We start from the raw sequence: 16,552 nt of genomic DNA on the forward strand, positions 1-16,552 counted from the left end.
ATGAAATAATTTCAAAAAGTCTATACATTTGGGATATTCATGGAGCAAATCTTTATTGCAAAAGGTATGTCTACTATTACCATGTGTCTACAAGAACATCTACCCATTCTATAGATTGTACAGGCTTGGAAAGTTCTAGGACACCTAACACATAACCCATTTGGACAGGTGGACAGGACATTTGGAAAATTATAAAGGGTGGGGAGGATCTCTGTTGCATGATGTTCTTCTCTAGGGTAACAGGGCATTTCCAGTGAGGCTTTAAGAAGCTGTGAAATAATATACATTTGGTGGCAACAAGGGATGCTATTTTTTTCTCTATAAGACGGTAAGTTTTCCAATGTCTCATTTTTTTTAATATCTTTAAATCAGTCTTGATTTCTGGCACCTTCTTGGAAAAATCCATGTACTTTTGCTTCATGTTTTCAGAAGTGATTTGCCCCTGCCTTCTCCTTCTTAGGGCCAAGAGAGAGCAAACTAGCCCAACGACCTCCAGCTGTCTTCATGACTAAACAGGACTTTAACTCAATCTCCCCATTTCTAGTCTGGTGCCTTTTCCACCAACTGGCTCACCTAGATTAAACGTTTTCAATTGGGAGGACCACTAGAACTGTAGTCCAACACATTTGAAAGGGAGCTCACTGTGAAGACTTAAGGGCAAAGAGGCTTGAGGCAATGAGGTAGTGTGATTTCACATAGGAACCAGGTTATATAGTAATGGCAATCATATCATGTGACTTCTTCACCCTGACTCACCCTGGATGTTTTTCATCTTCTGTTCAAACACATGTTTTTAGCTGTGTCTGTACATTTCTAGAAATTAAGCTTGGTAAGACTTAACCCTTGTTTCTAATGGTTCAGCATTGTTGTGCACACCCAGCCGATTTGCTTAACCTTAAGATGTGTGGACCTCCCAAAATTCCCCCGCTAGGACTTTAGGAGCTGGGGTCCGCACAATCTTAGAATTGCAAAGTTTGCAAACGCTGAGATAGCCCGTGGCTCGGAGCATTAAGCGAACCCAGAAAATGAGTTAATTCAGGACTGGGTTAAAGTGCGGTTCTTGCCGGTCAGTCAGCGAGAGAGGGAGAAAGAGAAAGCCTTCAGGGCTGCCTGCGAAAGTCGCGTCCCGGCGTCCCGAGAGCCCCCAAGCAAGACACGCACCGTGTCCGGGGGCGAGAGGAGCGGGGCTCCATCTTCCAGGTCCTGAGCCGACAAATACCATCCCGGCTCGGAATTGATTGTGCAGATTCGCGGCTGCTCCATGGTGCGCTGGGCGAGCAAAGGCTGCAACAACAGCAGCCACCGCCGCTTCTCAGTCAGCCGGTTCTTACGATCGATCGGCCGGGCGAGGTAGAGAAGGCGGCGCTCGGCCCTACCCAGAGCCAGTCTGTGGGCTGGAAGGCCGGGCCGCTCCGCCCCCTTCCGCTCTTGGCCGCGGCGACGGGTGATGATGAGGCCGGGAAGGCCGGGCTCCTCTGGGGGAAGGAGCGAAGGGAACGCGGCGCCAGGCCGGCATGAGGTGAGGTCGGGAGGAGTGGGAAGGGCCTCTTTCAATAGGGGGCACGAGAGGGGGGGGTCCTGGGTACTCCCCAACGAGGAAACCCTCTGCAGATTGTCCCTTTCTCTCTTTGGATGGTCGCTTTTCTCCGCAGTAAGGCAGCCGCACGTTGCACATGCTGCAAGAGACAGTCCAAAGGATCAGATTTGGAGGGAGCATTGAAACTAACCCCTGCCCGATGGGAGAAATCAGTGGTTGAAACAGCGTTCTTCACTCTGGCTTATAATGCATAGACGGGGCACCAGATTTGTAGAAGGCTCTTTGGAAAAGCACTAACCGCCTACCTTGTGAAAAATCTCCAATAACAGGAAACTACACAACCTTCGATTGTGGATAAATAACAAGACAATCCTAATATTCAGTAACATTATTATGGCTCGTATGCCTTTTGGTATATTTCATTAAGCCGCCCAAAGTCACCTTATAGGGGACATGGGTGGCATAAAAATTTAATAAATAAAAATATTTTTTTAAAAAAAGATGGTGGCTAGCAACAATACAATAAATGAAAAACAAATTTCAATGTGGTAAAATGTTAAAATGCATCATATTTGATCCCATGATGTCCATAAATTTTCTTTTGAAGCCAGCCAAAGTGGTAGCTGGCAGCACATCTCATAATAGTGAATCCAAAAGTTTAATAATGGCAACCACTTCTAAAAATGTGGCTAAGAAAACTGCATAGATTTGTTGGGAATCGTCAGGAGTTAAGACTGACTCAAAAGCATGCATAGACGCATTAACACAAAGTAATGTATGATGCCAACATAATTTAAGAACAGTAATTTAAAAATTTGCCAAGATATAAACAAATTGTTAAGTGAGTTTTGCCCCATTTTACGACCTTTCTTGCCACAGTTGTTAAGTGCATCGCTGCAGTTGTTACATTAGTAACATGATTGTTCAGTGAATCCGGCTTCTCCATTGACTTTGCTTGTCAGAAGGTCGCAAAAGGTGATCACATGACCTTGGGACATAGCAACTGTTATAAATATGAACTAGTTGCCCAGCATCTGAATTTTGATCACATGACCTTAGGGATGCTGCAATGGTCATAAGTGTGAAAAGCGGTCATAGGTCAATTTTTTTCAGTGCCATTCTAACTTTGGTCATTAAACAAGTGGTTTAGTGGACTAACTCCACTTTATAGTATTCTATGCTATAGATAAGTTATAGTTTGTCTGATTTCAGGTACACCCACATGTTTTAGTATGTGATCATGAAACATGGTTATTGAGCTTTTCATTGTCTTTTTTATGCAAGATAACTGGACTATGCTAAGAGCGAGATGAGAAATCTGCGACAGTTTGATCGGCTTTTGGCGTTTCATTTGCAAATTTGTTATTATTTGATTATATATGTATATTTAAATGTATTCTGCTTATACTAAGAGAAACTAATCCAGTCTGACATGTATACAGGTAGTCCTCACTTAAATGACCCTAACTGGGATTGGCAACTCTGTCTTTAAATGATGCATTTGTTACGCTGAACATTAAATGACCACTCTGCTTAGCATTGGCAGTTCCAGTTACTGTCATTGAGCAAATCCCACATGGTTATTAGATGAGGATCCACCAGAATCCAAGCCATTACTGGAAAAAGTTAAGGAACTGTCTCTATTTCAACTCACCTCATTAACCTCTTTTAGCCCTTTGGGTCACCTGCCTACCTGATGTTGCTAGTCCTCCCCACAACACATGCCACTACTCTTTATGCCATCATCTTTTGCACCGATGCAGGTGGGGCTTCTCTCGTACCCTTCCCAGGAGCCTCATTTGCACCCGGCCAGGGCCTCCTTTCCTGAAAGAGGGTCCTGGGCCAGGTGCAGACACTTTGCCTAGCACGTGAATGGAGGTCCTGGCCAGCACACATGAGAAGCCTTGGTCAGTGTGTGAGAGAAGCTCTGACTGAATTGGTGCAAAAAAAAGTGACATAAAGAAGACCCAGCCAGTACAGTAGTGTGCCCAGGTTCGATGGAGGTAGATAGGGCCATGTTGCAGGGGTAGCTGGTGGCAGCAAGTAGCCAAAAGTCAGTTGTAAATGTGAGTAGGCCCATGTTCGCCTGAATTTATTCATGTGACTATGGGGTGCTACAATGGCCAGAAATTTGAGGACTGGTTATAAGTCTGTTCATTCAGCATCATTTTAACGTCAGTCACTGAACAAATGGATGTTAAGCAAAAACTACATTTATTTTAACTGCAAAATGTTTATGAAGTCAATATGTGCAAATTTTTTTGTTTGGGTACAGAATGCTTTATTTTTACCTTTTCTTGGAGTAGATATGCAGTAGATAAACCCAGAAATCCTTTAATAATTGTAATTTTGGGATTACAGAAATTATGACTATTGTGACTATGAGATCTAGAACAAGATTTTAAACCAGTGGTTCTCAACCTTTTTAATGCCGCGACCCCCAACCGGTCGTAAGTCGAGGACTACTCAACTGGTGCAGCACCGTTTGCAGAATGGGACTTTTGGCGGGCTCAGCAGGGCAGAGACAGCCTAGACAATTCCTATTGGCTTTTGAAAGCCAATAGAATTAGACTCTGTTCAAGAGAGTCTATTCTATTGGCTTTCAAAAGCCAATAGAATAAAAGGGAGTAGCACAGCTGAGGAAAAGGGGGGGAAAATGGCAGACTGCGTTGTTTGGCGACCCCCGTGAAATGGTCGTTTGACCCCAAATGGGGTCCCGACCCACAGGTTGAGAACCACTGTTTTAAACCATCCTTCAAACTTGGTTTAGAAATTTGGCTTGTTCTCAACTTGGTAATCATGATTTGCCACTTTGGATAAAAAAAACTATGGTTAGCAGGGAACTTTCAAGAGAATAGAAGAGAATATTTTTAGCTCAGTGTAGAATTGTGGGGTCCTTGGTGTTCTCTGAGCTTGGTGGTTTTCTTGCAGATGTTTTAGTACCAAACTAGCTAGCATCATCAGTGCTAATGATCTCTGCAAGAAGACCACCAAGCTCAGAGAGCACCAAGGACCCTAAAATAAGTAAGCATGATTAGTAGATCAATCTTCTGTGAAGCTTGTTATTATACAAATCTTGCATAACCCAAAGTTTGGTTTAGACTTTCTCATATGAATAGTTTATGACTACCGTACAGACATGCAAACTTGTACCTTTTCTCTGAGTAATATCTAAAAAATGAATACTTTTTCCTTTAGATTTTTAAGGCAATTAAAAAGCGTATTCCCTTGCCTCCTGAAAGTGAAGTATTTTGGATCAGAAACATTATTTCCAAAGGTGTGGATGCTTTGGAACCAGTCTCTGCTTGAACATCTTCCAGGAATTCAGAGACCAAGTTTCTTCACCATGCAGGAGATGGCTGATAAGAAACCTGATCTTGATGGGTTCTTGCCGCATCCCAGAGTACGTGGAATGACCACCCTTGACAAAGCTGCTTTCAAAAATGATGTTATCATCCCAGCTCTTCTAGTTAACAAAGACATAACAAACAATCTGCTGAAGTCTCTTAAAGGAGTACTACTCCAGCGACCGGGTCTCAAGAGAGTCGTTGAAGACCCTGACGATGAAAACAGAAAGTACATTTTGTTAGACCCACATAAAATATCTGCTGACGGTTCCTTGGGTGAATCTGGACAACAGATCTTGAAAAGCTTTGGTATTAAACCTGAAACAGTCAAGTATAACATGAAACTTACTTATGATAATTTCAAGACAGAAGAAATTCTGAAAGCGGTGCTTCCTGAAGGCCAGGAGATCATCACAGCCTTTAGCAGAATTGGCCATATTGCTCACATGAATCTGAGAAGCCATCAGCTGCCTTATAAACATTTAATTGGTAGGTTGTGGTCAGGAATTACTGTGTAATCCTGTGCATCAAAAAACTGTAGAAACGTTTTTAATGGTTTCTAAAGAGATAATTGGGCTAATATTTTAAAACTAGATGTGAAAAATCATTTGAGCTTTTCAGTGCCTAAAATAAGGTGAGTTGTTTCATATAGTTTAGCAGCAATAAATCTTTTGTAAAGATGATGTATAACCTAGTGCATAAATTAGCACGATATGTGATACAGAATTTAATTTAAGCAAGGTCAGTTTCAATGGTTTATGTGTTTTTTAAATGAAGAAAAGAGGAAAATACTTTGTATCAGCTCAGACTGTCAATCTAGCCTTGGCAGTGGCTTTCTAAAATTGGAAGCAGAGATCTTTTCCCGTCAGCTGCTAACCAATCCTTTTAAATAAAGATGCTGGGGAAATCGAAATTTGTGACCTTCTGCTTGAACAGTATGAGTGCAACTGCTGAGCTGTTACATTCCTGCAGTTGCGTATTCAGGGAAGCAGTAGAATGCAATAGAACCTGGAAGAATAAATGAAATATTCAATTTCCCTGAGTTTAAATATGAAGTCATAGAATTGCATATTTTGCTTGACTTTTGGCTATGGTTGAAAGCAACAATGCATCTCTTTCTGTCTGCAATCTTAGGCACGATTGATCTGAATAAAATATTTCCATCAGTTTTGTCATCTTAAAAGCACTGAAAGCAACTTTATTTCTGCGTTGTCATGTGGTTCAGTCCCCTATTTCTCAGCAGCCAGTGAAGGGGTGAGGGAATGGAATGGTGTATGGAATGGCAGAAGTATGGTGTATGGAAGTCACATAGTGCAGTGATTTCATGGCACAGTAAGCTCAGAACGATGATCCTAGCAGCATCCACAGCACGCCAACCATAAAATCCCCTCCCCATCCCTTCAGAAGGTGCAGATAACCTGAGAGATGGTCTCTGCATAATATAAAATAAAAGCATTAATATGTTTGCGTAATGTAAAAAAAAAGAGGTAGTGTATTATATTTATCAAATTTTGTGAACCATTAAGATTCTGGGTGGCATGCAATATTACAGATGGCAGGAGCCAAGATAAAAGATATACGTCTGTCCAGAGGAAAAGACATTCAAATTAACATGTAAAATCCCCCCTCTCCCCCAAAAGGCTCACCACTTATTCTAAACCAACCTCTGGGGAAAAGCCAGGATTTCAAAGACTTGTACATTGGAGATCTGCTCTGATGTTTTTACATCCTAATTCTTGTTAATATCCAAAATTGTCAGTTGGCGAAATGCCAGCTTCCTCCTCTCAGCAGTCCCAGTGGCTGTATACTGGCAATAATCACAGGTCTCTGTTCAATGTCTCTCTGTTTTTTCCTTTGATCATTCCAGTCTCACTGTTGTTGGTTGATGTTTGCTATACTGAGTCAAGAATAGTTTGGCAGTTCTTTCTGTGCTATGGATTGATAGGACAAAAGAATAGATCCTGTATGGGAAAAGTCCCTCCCTCTTCCCTTTAATGAAGTTTTACGTGGAGTAAAAACGCATTTGGATAATATAAATTCTTGAATTCAAATGCTTGAATAATTCATTCAAATATTTAAGAGGATATTCAGGTTTGTTTTATAAAAATATTAGAGACCAAGGTTCCCATCTTCTCTAGCCATTTTTCTTTGTCCATTTTTGCTGCCTTTTTAAAATTGCGTCTTCCTCTCTAATATCTCTTTAAAATAAAGGAATATTGTGTGCCATTTTGCCCCTTAGCCATTCAACAAACTTCCCAAAATGAGGAAAAATGGGTGTTAAATTTTAAGTTTTTTCTGTATAGGGGAGAATATGATGTTAAAAGGTTTCAGAAGCAAGCATTATGGCAGTTCCACAGGAGGATAAGATTACCTTTCTTTGTTAAGAAATGAAGCATTCATTTTATGGAAGAGATTTTCTATGCTTTGCTTACCACTTTTATCTTTGTGGTGTTTTTTGCATATTTGACTTTCAGGACAAGTTATCATTGACAAAAATCAAGGAATAACCTGTGCTGTAAATAAAATCAATATTATAGATAATATGTATCGAAACTTTGAAATGGAGCTACTAGCTGGAGATGGTGCCAACATGATAACAAAGGTACTGAGACTTTCAATTGTTTTTTATCCTAGCAGAAAGAAACTTACCAAGGAGATATAAGCAGAGCAAGAAATAGACATTATTGAATGTTGGACTATGATTTCTTGTCTGCGTCTCAATTCTATAGAGTTTGAAATCTGTGTTTTCAGATATGCTTGTCTAGGCTAAATAAAATTGCAGCTCTGATTAAAAGATTCTAGTAAGAGGAATATAGTTTACCAGTGGCTGAATTTATGTAATATGCATGCACACACACACGTATACTGTAACTGTTACTGTCTGGATTGTTGTTGATTAGCAAGGTAGTCACAGATTGTTGCATTTGATAACTACATCACTTAGTGATAAAAATTACAGCCTCAATTGCCATTGTAACCCGAGGACTACTTGTAAAGCAAATGAGCGAAGTGGATCACTTCAATAAGATTTAGGACTCATGTATACAAAGCTGATCTTGTATATAGGATTCTTGAAAAGGTGTATGTACTGTATTGTTTTAGTATATTATTCTCATTTATCTCAGCTTTTGCCTTCCAAATATATTATAGATATTTCTAACTCCCTGATAGGGACAGTTGATACAATATTATTGTAAATATATGATAAATGTATGTTCTCTTTAAAGATAAGAATTTGTTTAAAATATATATTACTGAAGAAGGTGTAAACCAAACAGTAATATTTAATTTTAAGATACTGATTGAATTATTTTATTTGTATTTTTTTTTCTTTTAAGTAAGACAAAATTAAAAAAAAAACATCTTGAACCTCTGAATTGGAAAGACATTGGTGCTTTAGAGTGTAAAACTGTTTCTTTCAACTGATGAAAACTAGATCTCACATTGATGTAAAATGCTAGTGTTATAAACCTTATTTGTAGCTATGTAGTTCTAAGGATCTGTCCCTTCTTGCACCATAAATGCTTAAGGTTGATATATAGAGAGCTATGGAGTTATGTGTCCTGTCTCTTTTAATTAATTAATCAATCACTTTTATATAAACATGACAACATATTTATTCATTCATTCAATATAAACATCATTGTTGCTCTAGAATTTAGTTACATAACACCGTGTTAGGATGGTTGAAACATAATGATTGGGCCAAAATCATCCAGTGAACTTCCATATTTGAGGATGAATCTTAATTTGGGTCACTTTATTCCCAATCTGATCTTTTGCAAGGACATGGTGCTCAATTCTTTCAGAGCTAGCAAAGGGGAACTCTAATTTTTGGAATAAAATATAATATTCCATTGCATTTCATTCTTCCTGACCTTTGGCAGCTAACAGTCAGCCTATTCACTTGAACTCTTCTAGGTTAAGGAAAACTATATCTCGTATGAATTTGATTTTTCCAAAGTTTATTGGAACCCTCGCCTCTCTACCGAACATTTGCGGATTGTCAACCTTTTAAAGCCAGGAGACCTTCTTTTTGACGTCTTTGCAGGGGTGGGGCCTTTTGCAATCCCTGCCGCAAAGAAGAACTGCATGGTGTTTGCAAACGACCTCAACCCTGAATCCTGCAAGTGGCTCCAGCACAACTGTAAATTAAATAAAGTGGACAAAAAAGTCAAAGTCTTCAACCTGGATGGCAGGACTTTCTTGAAAGGGCCAGTGAAAGAAGAACTGGATAAGCATCTCTCTTCAAAGGAATGGAAGAATTCTGTACATATCATCATGAATTTGCCAGCCATGGCAATTGAATTCCTGGATGCCTTCAGGCATCTCCTGAATGGAGAACCAAGCAGTGCTGAACTTCCTACAGTGCACTGTCACTGTTTTTCCAAACATGATAACCCTACCCAAGATGTTCAAGAAAGAGTGGAAGCTTTACTGGGAGCTTCCTTGTATAGTCTTTGTTCTGTTAAATGGGTGAGAAATGTGGCACCCAATAAAGAAATGATGTGCGTTAGCTTTCAACTTCCAGCTGAGGTGTTATACAAGCCACTGTCTTCTCTGGCAGGTAAATATGTGGGTGAATGGAGGCTTAGTAAAATGTTGCTACCTGACTCTGATTGAGGATATTTCTTGGGTTGAGATCTAAAGAGCACTATGCATCTCTTGTCTCAAATTGTCCTGACATATATACTGCATTAATCTATAATCTAGTTAGTCAGCTTGGTTTTGTGTGATTTATAAAACCAATTGCCATAAATTGTTAATTTTATTTTTGAGTGCTAAGAGCCAAATCATGTTTTAGTAAAATGGGCAGTTACTGACTGCCATTGTATCTATGTATATGTGGGTTTTGATGCTATGAAAATTATTTAGCCAAAACCACACAATTAACAGTGCTTAGAGACTATCTGAGAAACATAAGCTGCTATTATGTTGGGATGGAGGGACAGATAGATATACCAGCCATTCAGAACTAATTATCTTAATCATCTTGCAGATGATCCGGGGGAACCTCCATCTAAACGACCATGCACAAATGAAAATTACACTGAAGAAAATAATCAAACCATCTAGGAGATATGTGGATCATGACTGAATAGAATTTTAATTTAATTTTTCAAGGTGAGGAAAGTACATTGGATCTGCTCTCTGTGTAACAGCAGTTATCTAATCTTTTCTCAGCGTTGATTCACGAGCTAATTATATGCTGATTATGCTTCAGTTCTTTTAAATTCTATTATATATGATTAGTGTCAATTGTCTTATTTAAAGAGCATTAAATTTTGTATTTTTCCATAATTTTGTGTTCAAGCTTGTGTCCAGTTATTCATCCACCAATGAGAAAGTATAAAATTAAATGGACAAGATGAAATATTTCACTCCAGTCTTGAAGTACCCATACATAGGGCATTGGTTGTCATTGGTCCTATGATGTCTATGTCCAGCCACAGATCTTGAATGGCTCCTGAGGAGCTAAGGGAGATGAAGGATAAAGCAATGAAGTATTTGAAATATAGTGTAGGTTACAAATGGCGATCCAGTGACAGTGGGATGCTGCAAGTATCATAATTGTGAGCCAGTTGCCAAATCCCTGAATCATGATCATATGGCCATGGGACACTACAATCGCCGCAACTTTGAGGACTGTATGAGGCTCCTTGTTCAGCACCATTGTAACTTTGAACAATTGCTGAAAGAATGGTTATTAAACAAGAGCATCTGCATTCATAAACTGAGTTTTTCACTTCCTTGTTTATAAAAGCAACTGTGTTTATACACACATATCTGATGATTATATGCTCCTGTTTTAGAGGAAGGAGGAATTCAGGATATGAAATGAAAATATTAGTTTGTAAACTAGGTGTATGTTTCATCTAGAGAGGCCTTCTTGCATTTTGCTTAATTATACTCAAATGCATCTTATATTACAGTTTAAAACACAACCTACCATTTCCTAAATTCATAAAGCAGTTGCTTTGCTGTTTTCAATAACAGCTGATATGTATTTAATTTTGTAACAAAATATAGAATTTTTATGCCCTCTAATGACATACTATCACTCTCAGTTTGTGGAATTCTAAATGTACTTCTGTTCCTGATATTACATGATTATTGAATTCCAATTTGCACATTTAAGCTGGTATGCTTCAAATACATGAAATATTTTCCCAAATTAAATAGTCTTTAAAACGGTATAATATTCTTGGTTTTTTGTCAATCGATAATTAACATTTCATGTATCATATGGAGTGGACTCTAGTCCAGAAAGCTGCTTCTGAAACACAGGTAATATTCTTCCAATAACATAAGAGTTTTCATTGGGGGGAGGGGAATGTCCTAATACAGTTATTTCTTATCCAGTAAACATTAATATAGCTATTGGTTTTATTGCAATAACTACCCAATAATAATCTCTGGAAATAGTAACTAACATCCTCAATGGGAAAAAAATTAGATAAATTTCAGAATTATTATATTGGGATCTTTAAACTTTTCAAGGTTTAAGGTACAAGTTTTAGGGCCATGTAGCAAGCAATTCAGATGTAAAGGGAAAGAGATGATTTGGAGTGCATATTAATATCTGTCAGCATCCACTTAAATCAAACCCATCTTTTCCTGAAATCAAAGAATCTCCACGAATATCACCACGTTCAAAATCATCTTAGAATCTGGGTCGCTCTATAGCCCTATTTATTTTGTCTCTTAAAACCATCCAAAATCAAGCAGATGTAAAAATGTCAGCTTTCTCCATACTGAAGGAAAGCCAATAGTCGCTTGTGGATTGCAGGCTGCTCATCTTTGCACTCATCTTCGCACTTTCTTCTGTATGTGTTTTTGGTATTTTTAGAGCCAGATACATAATTGAATACTTACAGAGTGACATTGTTCCAATCTTCAGTGTGGTTCTGATTTCATTGCTCAGAACTTAAGGTATTATGGAAAAAACATATCTCCAATTCTTATATCATGCTTCAGGGAAGAAAAATATAATTCACAATAGACACTGGTTTAAGAGAAGAAAAGGCTTTTTGGCTTGTAGTAGAATTGTATTATACAGGTTTAATGAAAACAGCATTTCAGTGGTTTTGTAAATAGAAACCTGAAAAGAAGATATAGAAACTATGAAAAATAACAACAACAACAACATCTGGATTTTTTTTTTAAATTACTAGTCTGTTTCAGAAACCTTAAATACATGAAATGATTGCTCACATCTTCCATTAACATCTCAGAAGAGTGACATAAAGCATCTCCCATTCCCATCCTCAAACCACAGAAAAGAAAAGACACATACACACCACCATTTTTTCTAAATAAAGTTTCTATATAGTGAATTTTTAAACTTAAGTATAGCTGGCTTTACAATGTCTTTTTTTTTTAAAGATAGATGATTGCAGTTTAGCCATAGTGCAGACGGCAACAATTTTCACCTGAGTTTTGCTTGCTCTGCTTTGTTGTCTGTTACCCCCCAGCTAGCCAGGATGCCAAAACAGCCCACTGAAGGCTTCTTGAAGGGCTCGATGACAGGCAAGAGAGGAAGTGTAGCCACCAGCAAGATCCTGTGGGGAAGCAGCTCGGACATGGTTTAGATACCTAGAACAAAGAGCAGCATTGTCTGAGCAAAGAAACATTTCATGCTCCACAACGAGAACTGGAAGAAAATCCAACTTCTCTGGGTCCCACTGCTGAACACATTTCTATAGACTGAATCATTCAGTCAAAAGCTGGAATTGGAGACAGGAAAGACTGAACTCAATTTAGAATCCTTGTTGGATTAAATTTATTTATTTTAAAACCTGACCTTTATGCTCTGGCGAGCAGTCAAGATGGCTATAATTCACATAAACTGTATGAATTTGGTGTTTCATCTATGTGGCTTAGAAACTGAATTCTCTATACCAAACCAACCACACCACATGCCTCTCTAACATTTCCTGAACACCTACAAAATATTGTGCAGTACTACAATTTGTTCACATTTGTTCCTATCTTGAGGCTAGAAAAGGCCTAATAACTGAAAACCCGCATTTCTGTTTGTGAACTCCAAGGTATTTCTGCTGAAATGCCAATTAAGTCCAAAATTCAGATACTTGCTGCAAGAAAGGCAGGAAGATGGAATGTCAGCTTCAGTTTTTGGAAATCCCATTGCTACTTACTGGGAGACCAGTGGCCTCGGTCAACCGAATACAGTAGCAGTGGCAAGGCTAAAGTTACGAACTGCCTCTCAGGATTTCAACTATCAATTATTTCTTTAAAAGCCTCAGAAGTCACGTCATGGAAAAATGCTACATTTCATTGAAGAAAAGCAGAGCAGCAAAGATAAAAAATAGGAACTCATTGAAGAAAAGCATAGCTTAGTCTACAGGGTGGAAAGCAAGAATTTCTAAACTTCCTTTCCCAGAAATCCTCTGGGTCTTTGCTCCCTGGATTCATTCTCCTGCCTTTGGATAGTGGCTCAGTGATTTTGGCTGCCACAATTTTATCTTTCAGGAGGAACCTCACCAATTCTGTCATAATGGATCTCACATGCATGTAACTTGTGGATCTTTCTTTGACTTCTTAGATATTGTTTAAGCCAGCAGAGAGCAAAGATTTTGCATCTTGTCCCTCTTCAGTGAAAATTACAAGACGTGGCTTTGGCACACCATTGATCTTACAATGCAATTCAGTCAGTAGTTTCTGCCTTGGCACCATAAAGACCTCAACAGAGCAGCAGAGAGGAAGAACACAATTAAGCCCTCTGCTGTAGTTTATGCTATGATGGAAAGATTAAACATAAGGAATTACTTGGGGATAGGATTTTATTTTTAACATACATTAGGATTAAAATAAGAGAAAAGAAGGCAGGGAGGGCTATCCTATAAACAAAATTTGTGGCCCATGAAATTTCTGCCCTGCCAAATGCTTGTCTCTATGAGCATAAAGTACTATCCTGCTTAAGGGGACATCCAACCTCATTAGGTTTTAAAAAACACTATAGCAAATGAAAACCAGGTTCCAGTGCAAACTAGATTAAGCTATTTTGATTCTGCCTATCTTGGTTCGTTTTGCTTCTGGAAAGGTATAGTCATTTCATACAAATACTTTTATACACTGTCCTGGGAAATTCTGAACAGATGTTTGCTGGTTTGAACACACATGGGACCATCAGTACAACCCAAACAGTTAAATGTTTTAATTTATAACAGCGCACAGTTCCCCAAAAAGATGCATAATGAAGCAAGTCAGCTTTTACTAATATATCCTAATGAAGTTCCCAATTGCAGTTGGGAAGGGAGAAGGTGTTCTGCGTGTGTCTGTGTACGTGTAATTGTGTGTGTAATTGATTTAAGATGGATGATTGTTGTTGTTGTTAATTGCGAAGTCGTGTCCGACCCATCGCGACCCCATGGACAACGTTCCTCCAGGTCTTCCTGTCCTCTACCATTTTCTGGAGTCCATTTAAGTTCACACCTACTGAAGATGGATGATACCTGCCCATAATCCCCCATTTTCAGGGGATTATACATCCATTCTTACCCTATGATTATGAGTCGCCAGAATTCTGATTTTAAGAACTAAGTATTCTATATACTTTTTTCTTCTTCGCAATTTCTTCTAGAATGACACATGGTTGTTGAGATAGAGATGCAACATCTAGAAAAAAGCATTTTCTTTTGCACTTCTAGCTATAGTTTTTTTTAAAAAATGGTTGGCGTTAGCAGTGTCTGTTTTAAGGACAGGCAATGCTTATTCAATTGTAATGCAACTATGAGAAAATTATTCAGATTCTCAGGATAATTGGTCACCATATGCTGCCCATTTTCATTTCTATACTACATGACCCAAACAAGATGGCAAAGCAGTTTTTCACAGGAATGCAGATAATAGCCTAAGTCTTCCTCCTATCCAGTCCTCACTTGTGGTTTGCATTATGTAAATAGACCAGTTGCAATCCATCTGTATGTATTTGGCATACAGATGTCTCTTCTCCAATCTGCTCTCCAGATGTTTTATGAGTAGCATGGGAAAGATAAGATTCATCCATCACTTATTTGATATGAAAGTTATTCATCTATTAAATAACTTTTTTCCTGATCATCTTCAAGAATAAAATTTGGAAGGAAAGGAATTGTAACTGTAAGACAAGATTTGTTTTAAGTAGGAAAGAAAAGATTAAAATATTGCTAAATTCTTAAAATGTAGTCTTCCTGCTTCTTTTTCCCATGTTGATTTGTAAGGAGTCCTCTTTTCCAGAACTCCACTACAATGACTTAAAGAAGATACACAACACTTTTAATTAAGTCAACTATAGATTTAATTCTGGAGCTCAATAACTGAACTGGCAACAAATCTTAAAAACACTTTCAAACAGGACTGGGGTTTGTGCTTTGCCATAATGCAACAGAAGTGAATTCTGCATGTATTGTTACTACTGATGGCTTATAGTCTTCCAGATGGTTTACAGTCTTCCACTATAGCTCCACTGGCTATGCTGGCTGACTATTATGATAGGAATCGGATTTGAGAAGAATGATTTCATAAAACATTATCAATTCATATTACACTCTACACAATATTTTACGTGATAGCCTAAGCTGAAAGATTTGTTTCTGATTGCGAGGCACTTTTCCCACAAAGTTTCAATAATTCAAACAGAAAGAGGAAAAGAACAGATAAAGGTAGAGATGGGTGAACACAAGCAAATACAATGCATTCTTAGATTCCATTTAAATTCTAGATCAGGGGTCCTCAACCCCAGGCCGCAGCCCACTACCAGGCCTTGAGCATTTTGGAACAGGATGACCAGAAATGGGCAAGCAGCCTGCACGCACATTCCCACTCAGGCAAGCAGTTGGTAAATGCATACCCGCGTTCCATTTGCGTGAACAGCGGAGGCATGTGCCCGCCACTCGTACAAATGGAGCTGCATGCGTGCACGCTTGCCCACCATGCATGTGCGGAACCATTCCCAAAAAGTTTGGTGAACTCTGTTCTAGATCATCATTTCCCAACCTTGGTGACTTCCAAGTGTGTGGACTTCAATTCCCAGAATGGCCATCATGGCCATTCTGGCTGTGGAATTCTGGGATTTAAAGTTCTCACACCTGGAAATGAGCAAGTTTGGAAAACATTTGTTCTAGATGGCTATTGAAAAATTAATCTCAACTTTAAGTGAAAATATAAATTTGAGGAGCAATCTGAAGAGAAAAATGGTGCTACACACATTTTACAGGAGAACTTTCTAGGCACAAGGAAATACAAAAGAAATGAGGTAAGGCCATATTATAAAAAGGCTATTGAATGGAACAGCATGGTGACTTTAGAGGAAAGAAAGTTGCAGGTGCATGGCATTACAGAAAATAGACAACCTGGGATTGAAACATTTCAAAGATTAGACTAAGGAGCTTGAATTGGATGTGAAAGGATGGGAATCCAAATAAGGATTGAAAAAGGACATGCAGCTCCCCTAGCCACATCACTGCAAATGTAAACACATTGTTTACTTAACACAGCAAGCCCTAGGTAATCACTTTCTACTGTCAAGAAAAGTATAAATCAAGGACAGATTATTAAAAGTTGATTCCAGCTTTGGGCAGAAATGGCTAACAAAACACCCCAAAAAGGAATGTTACAAAGTTAAATTTTCCTTATATGAATGAGAACAGTCTCAGAAGAAATTGAT

At 38.6% G+C, this 16,552-nt stretch overlaps 3 protein-coding genes across 7 annotated transcripts in view; 1 reads left to right on the top strand and 2 right to left on the bottom strand.

The window, feature by feature from the left end:
* Positions 1–1,384, bottom strand: part of SLC38A6 (solute carrier family 38 member 6) — a 42,880-nt gene extending 41,496 nt beyond the window's left edge. For 3 of the 4 annotated variants that reach the window (XM_039319493.1, XM_039319492.1, XM_039319495.1), the window contains exon 1: positions 1,162–1,384. In XM_039319493.1, coding sequence (XP_039175427.1) covers positions 1,162–1,263 — 102 coding nt within the window. In that variant the 5' untranslated portion in view covers positions 1,264–1,384. The remainder of the gene's footprint in view (positions 1–1,161) is intronic. The other variant, XM_039319494.1, reaches the window with a different exon arrangement.
* On the top strand, positions 1,384–11,078 carry TRMT5 (tRNA methyltransferase 5). Its single transcript, XM_039319491.1, has 5 exons — positions 1,384–1,519; positions 4,736–5,373; positions 7,359–7,486; positions 8,806–9,451; positions 9,884–11,078. The coding sequence occupies exons 1-5, from the start codon at positions 1,515–1,517 to the stop codon at positions 9,958–9,960; spliced, it is 1,494 nt and encodes a 497-aa protein (XP_039175425.1). The 5' UTR covers positions 1,384–1,514; the 3' UTR covers positions 9,961–11,078.
* An 834-nt stretch (positions 11,079–11,912) lies between these two features.
* MNAT1 (MNAT1 component of CDK activating kinase) overlaps positions 11,913–16,552 on the bottom strand; it is a 124,960-nt gene continuing 120,320 nt past the window's right edge. The window contains exons 8-9 of one of the 2 annotated variants that reach the window (XM_039319497.1): positions 12,318–12,480; positions 11,913–11,986 (exon numbers count right to left, since the gene is read on the bottom strand). In XM_039319497.1, the coding sequence (XP_039175431.1) occupies positions 12,360–12,480 (121 nt within the window). In that variant the 3' untranslated portion in view covers positions 11,913–11,986; positions 12,318–12,359. Of the gene's footprint in view, positions 12,481–16,552 lie in introns of both variants that reach the window. The other variant, XM_039319496.1, reaches the window with a different exon arrangement.

This window comes from Crotalus tigris, unplaced genomic scaffold (genome assembly GCF_016545835.1).
Source record: "Crotalus tigris isolate CLP2741 ecotype Arizona unplaced genomic scaffold, ASM1654583v1 scf7180000023598.3388751, whole genome shotgun sequence".
Classification (NCBI taxonomy): Eukaryota; Metazoa; Chordata; class Lepidosauria; order Squamata; family Viperidae; genus Crotalus; species Crotalus tigris.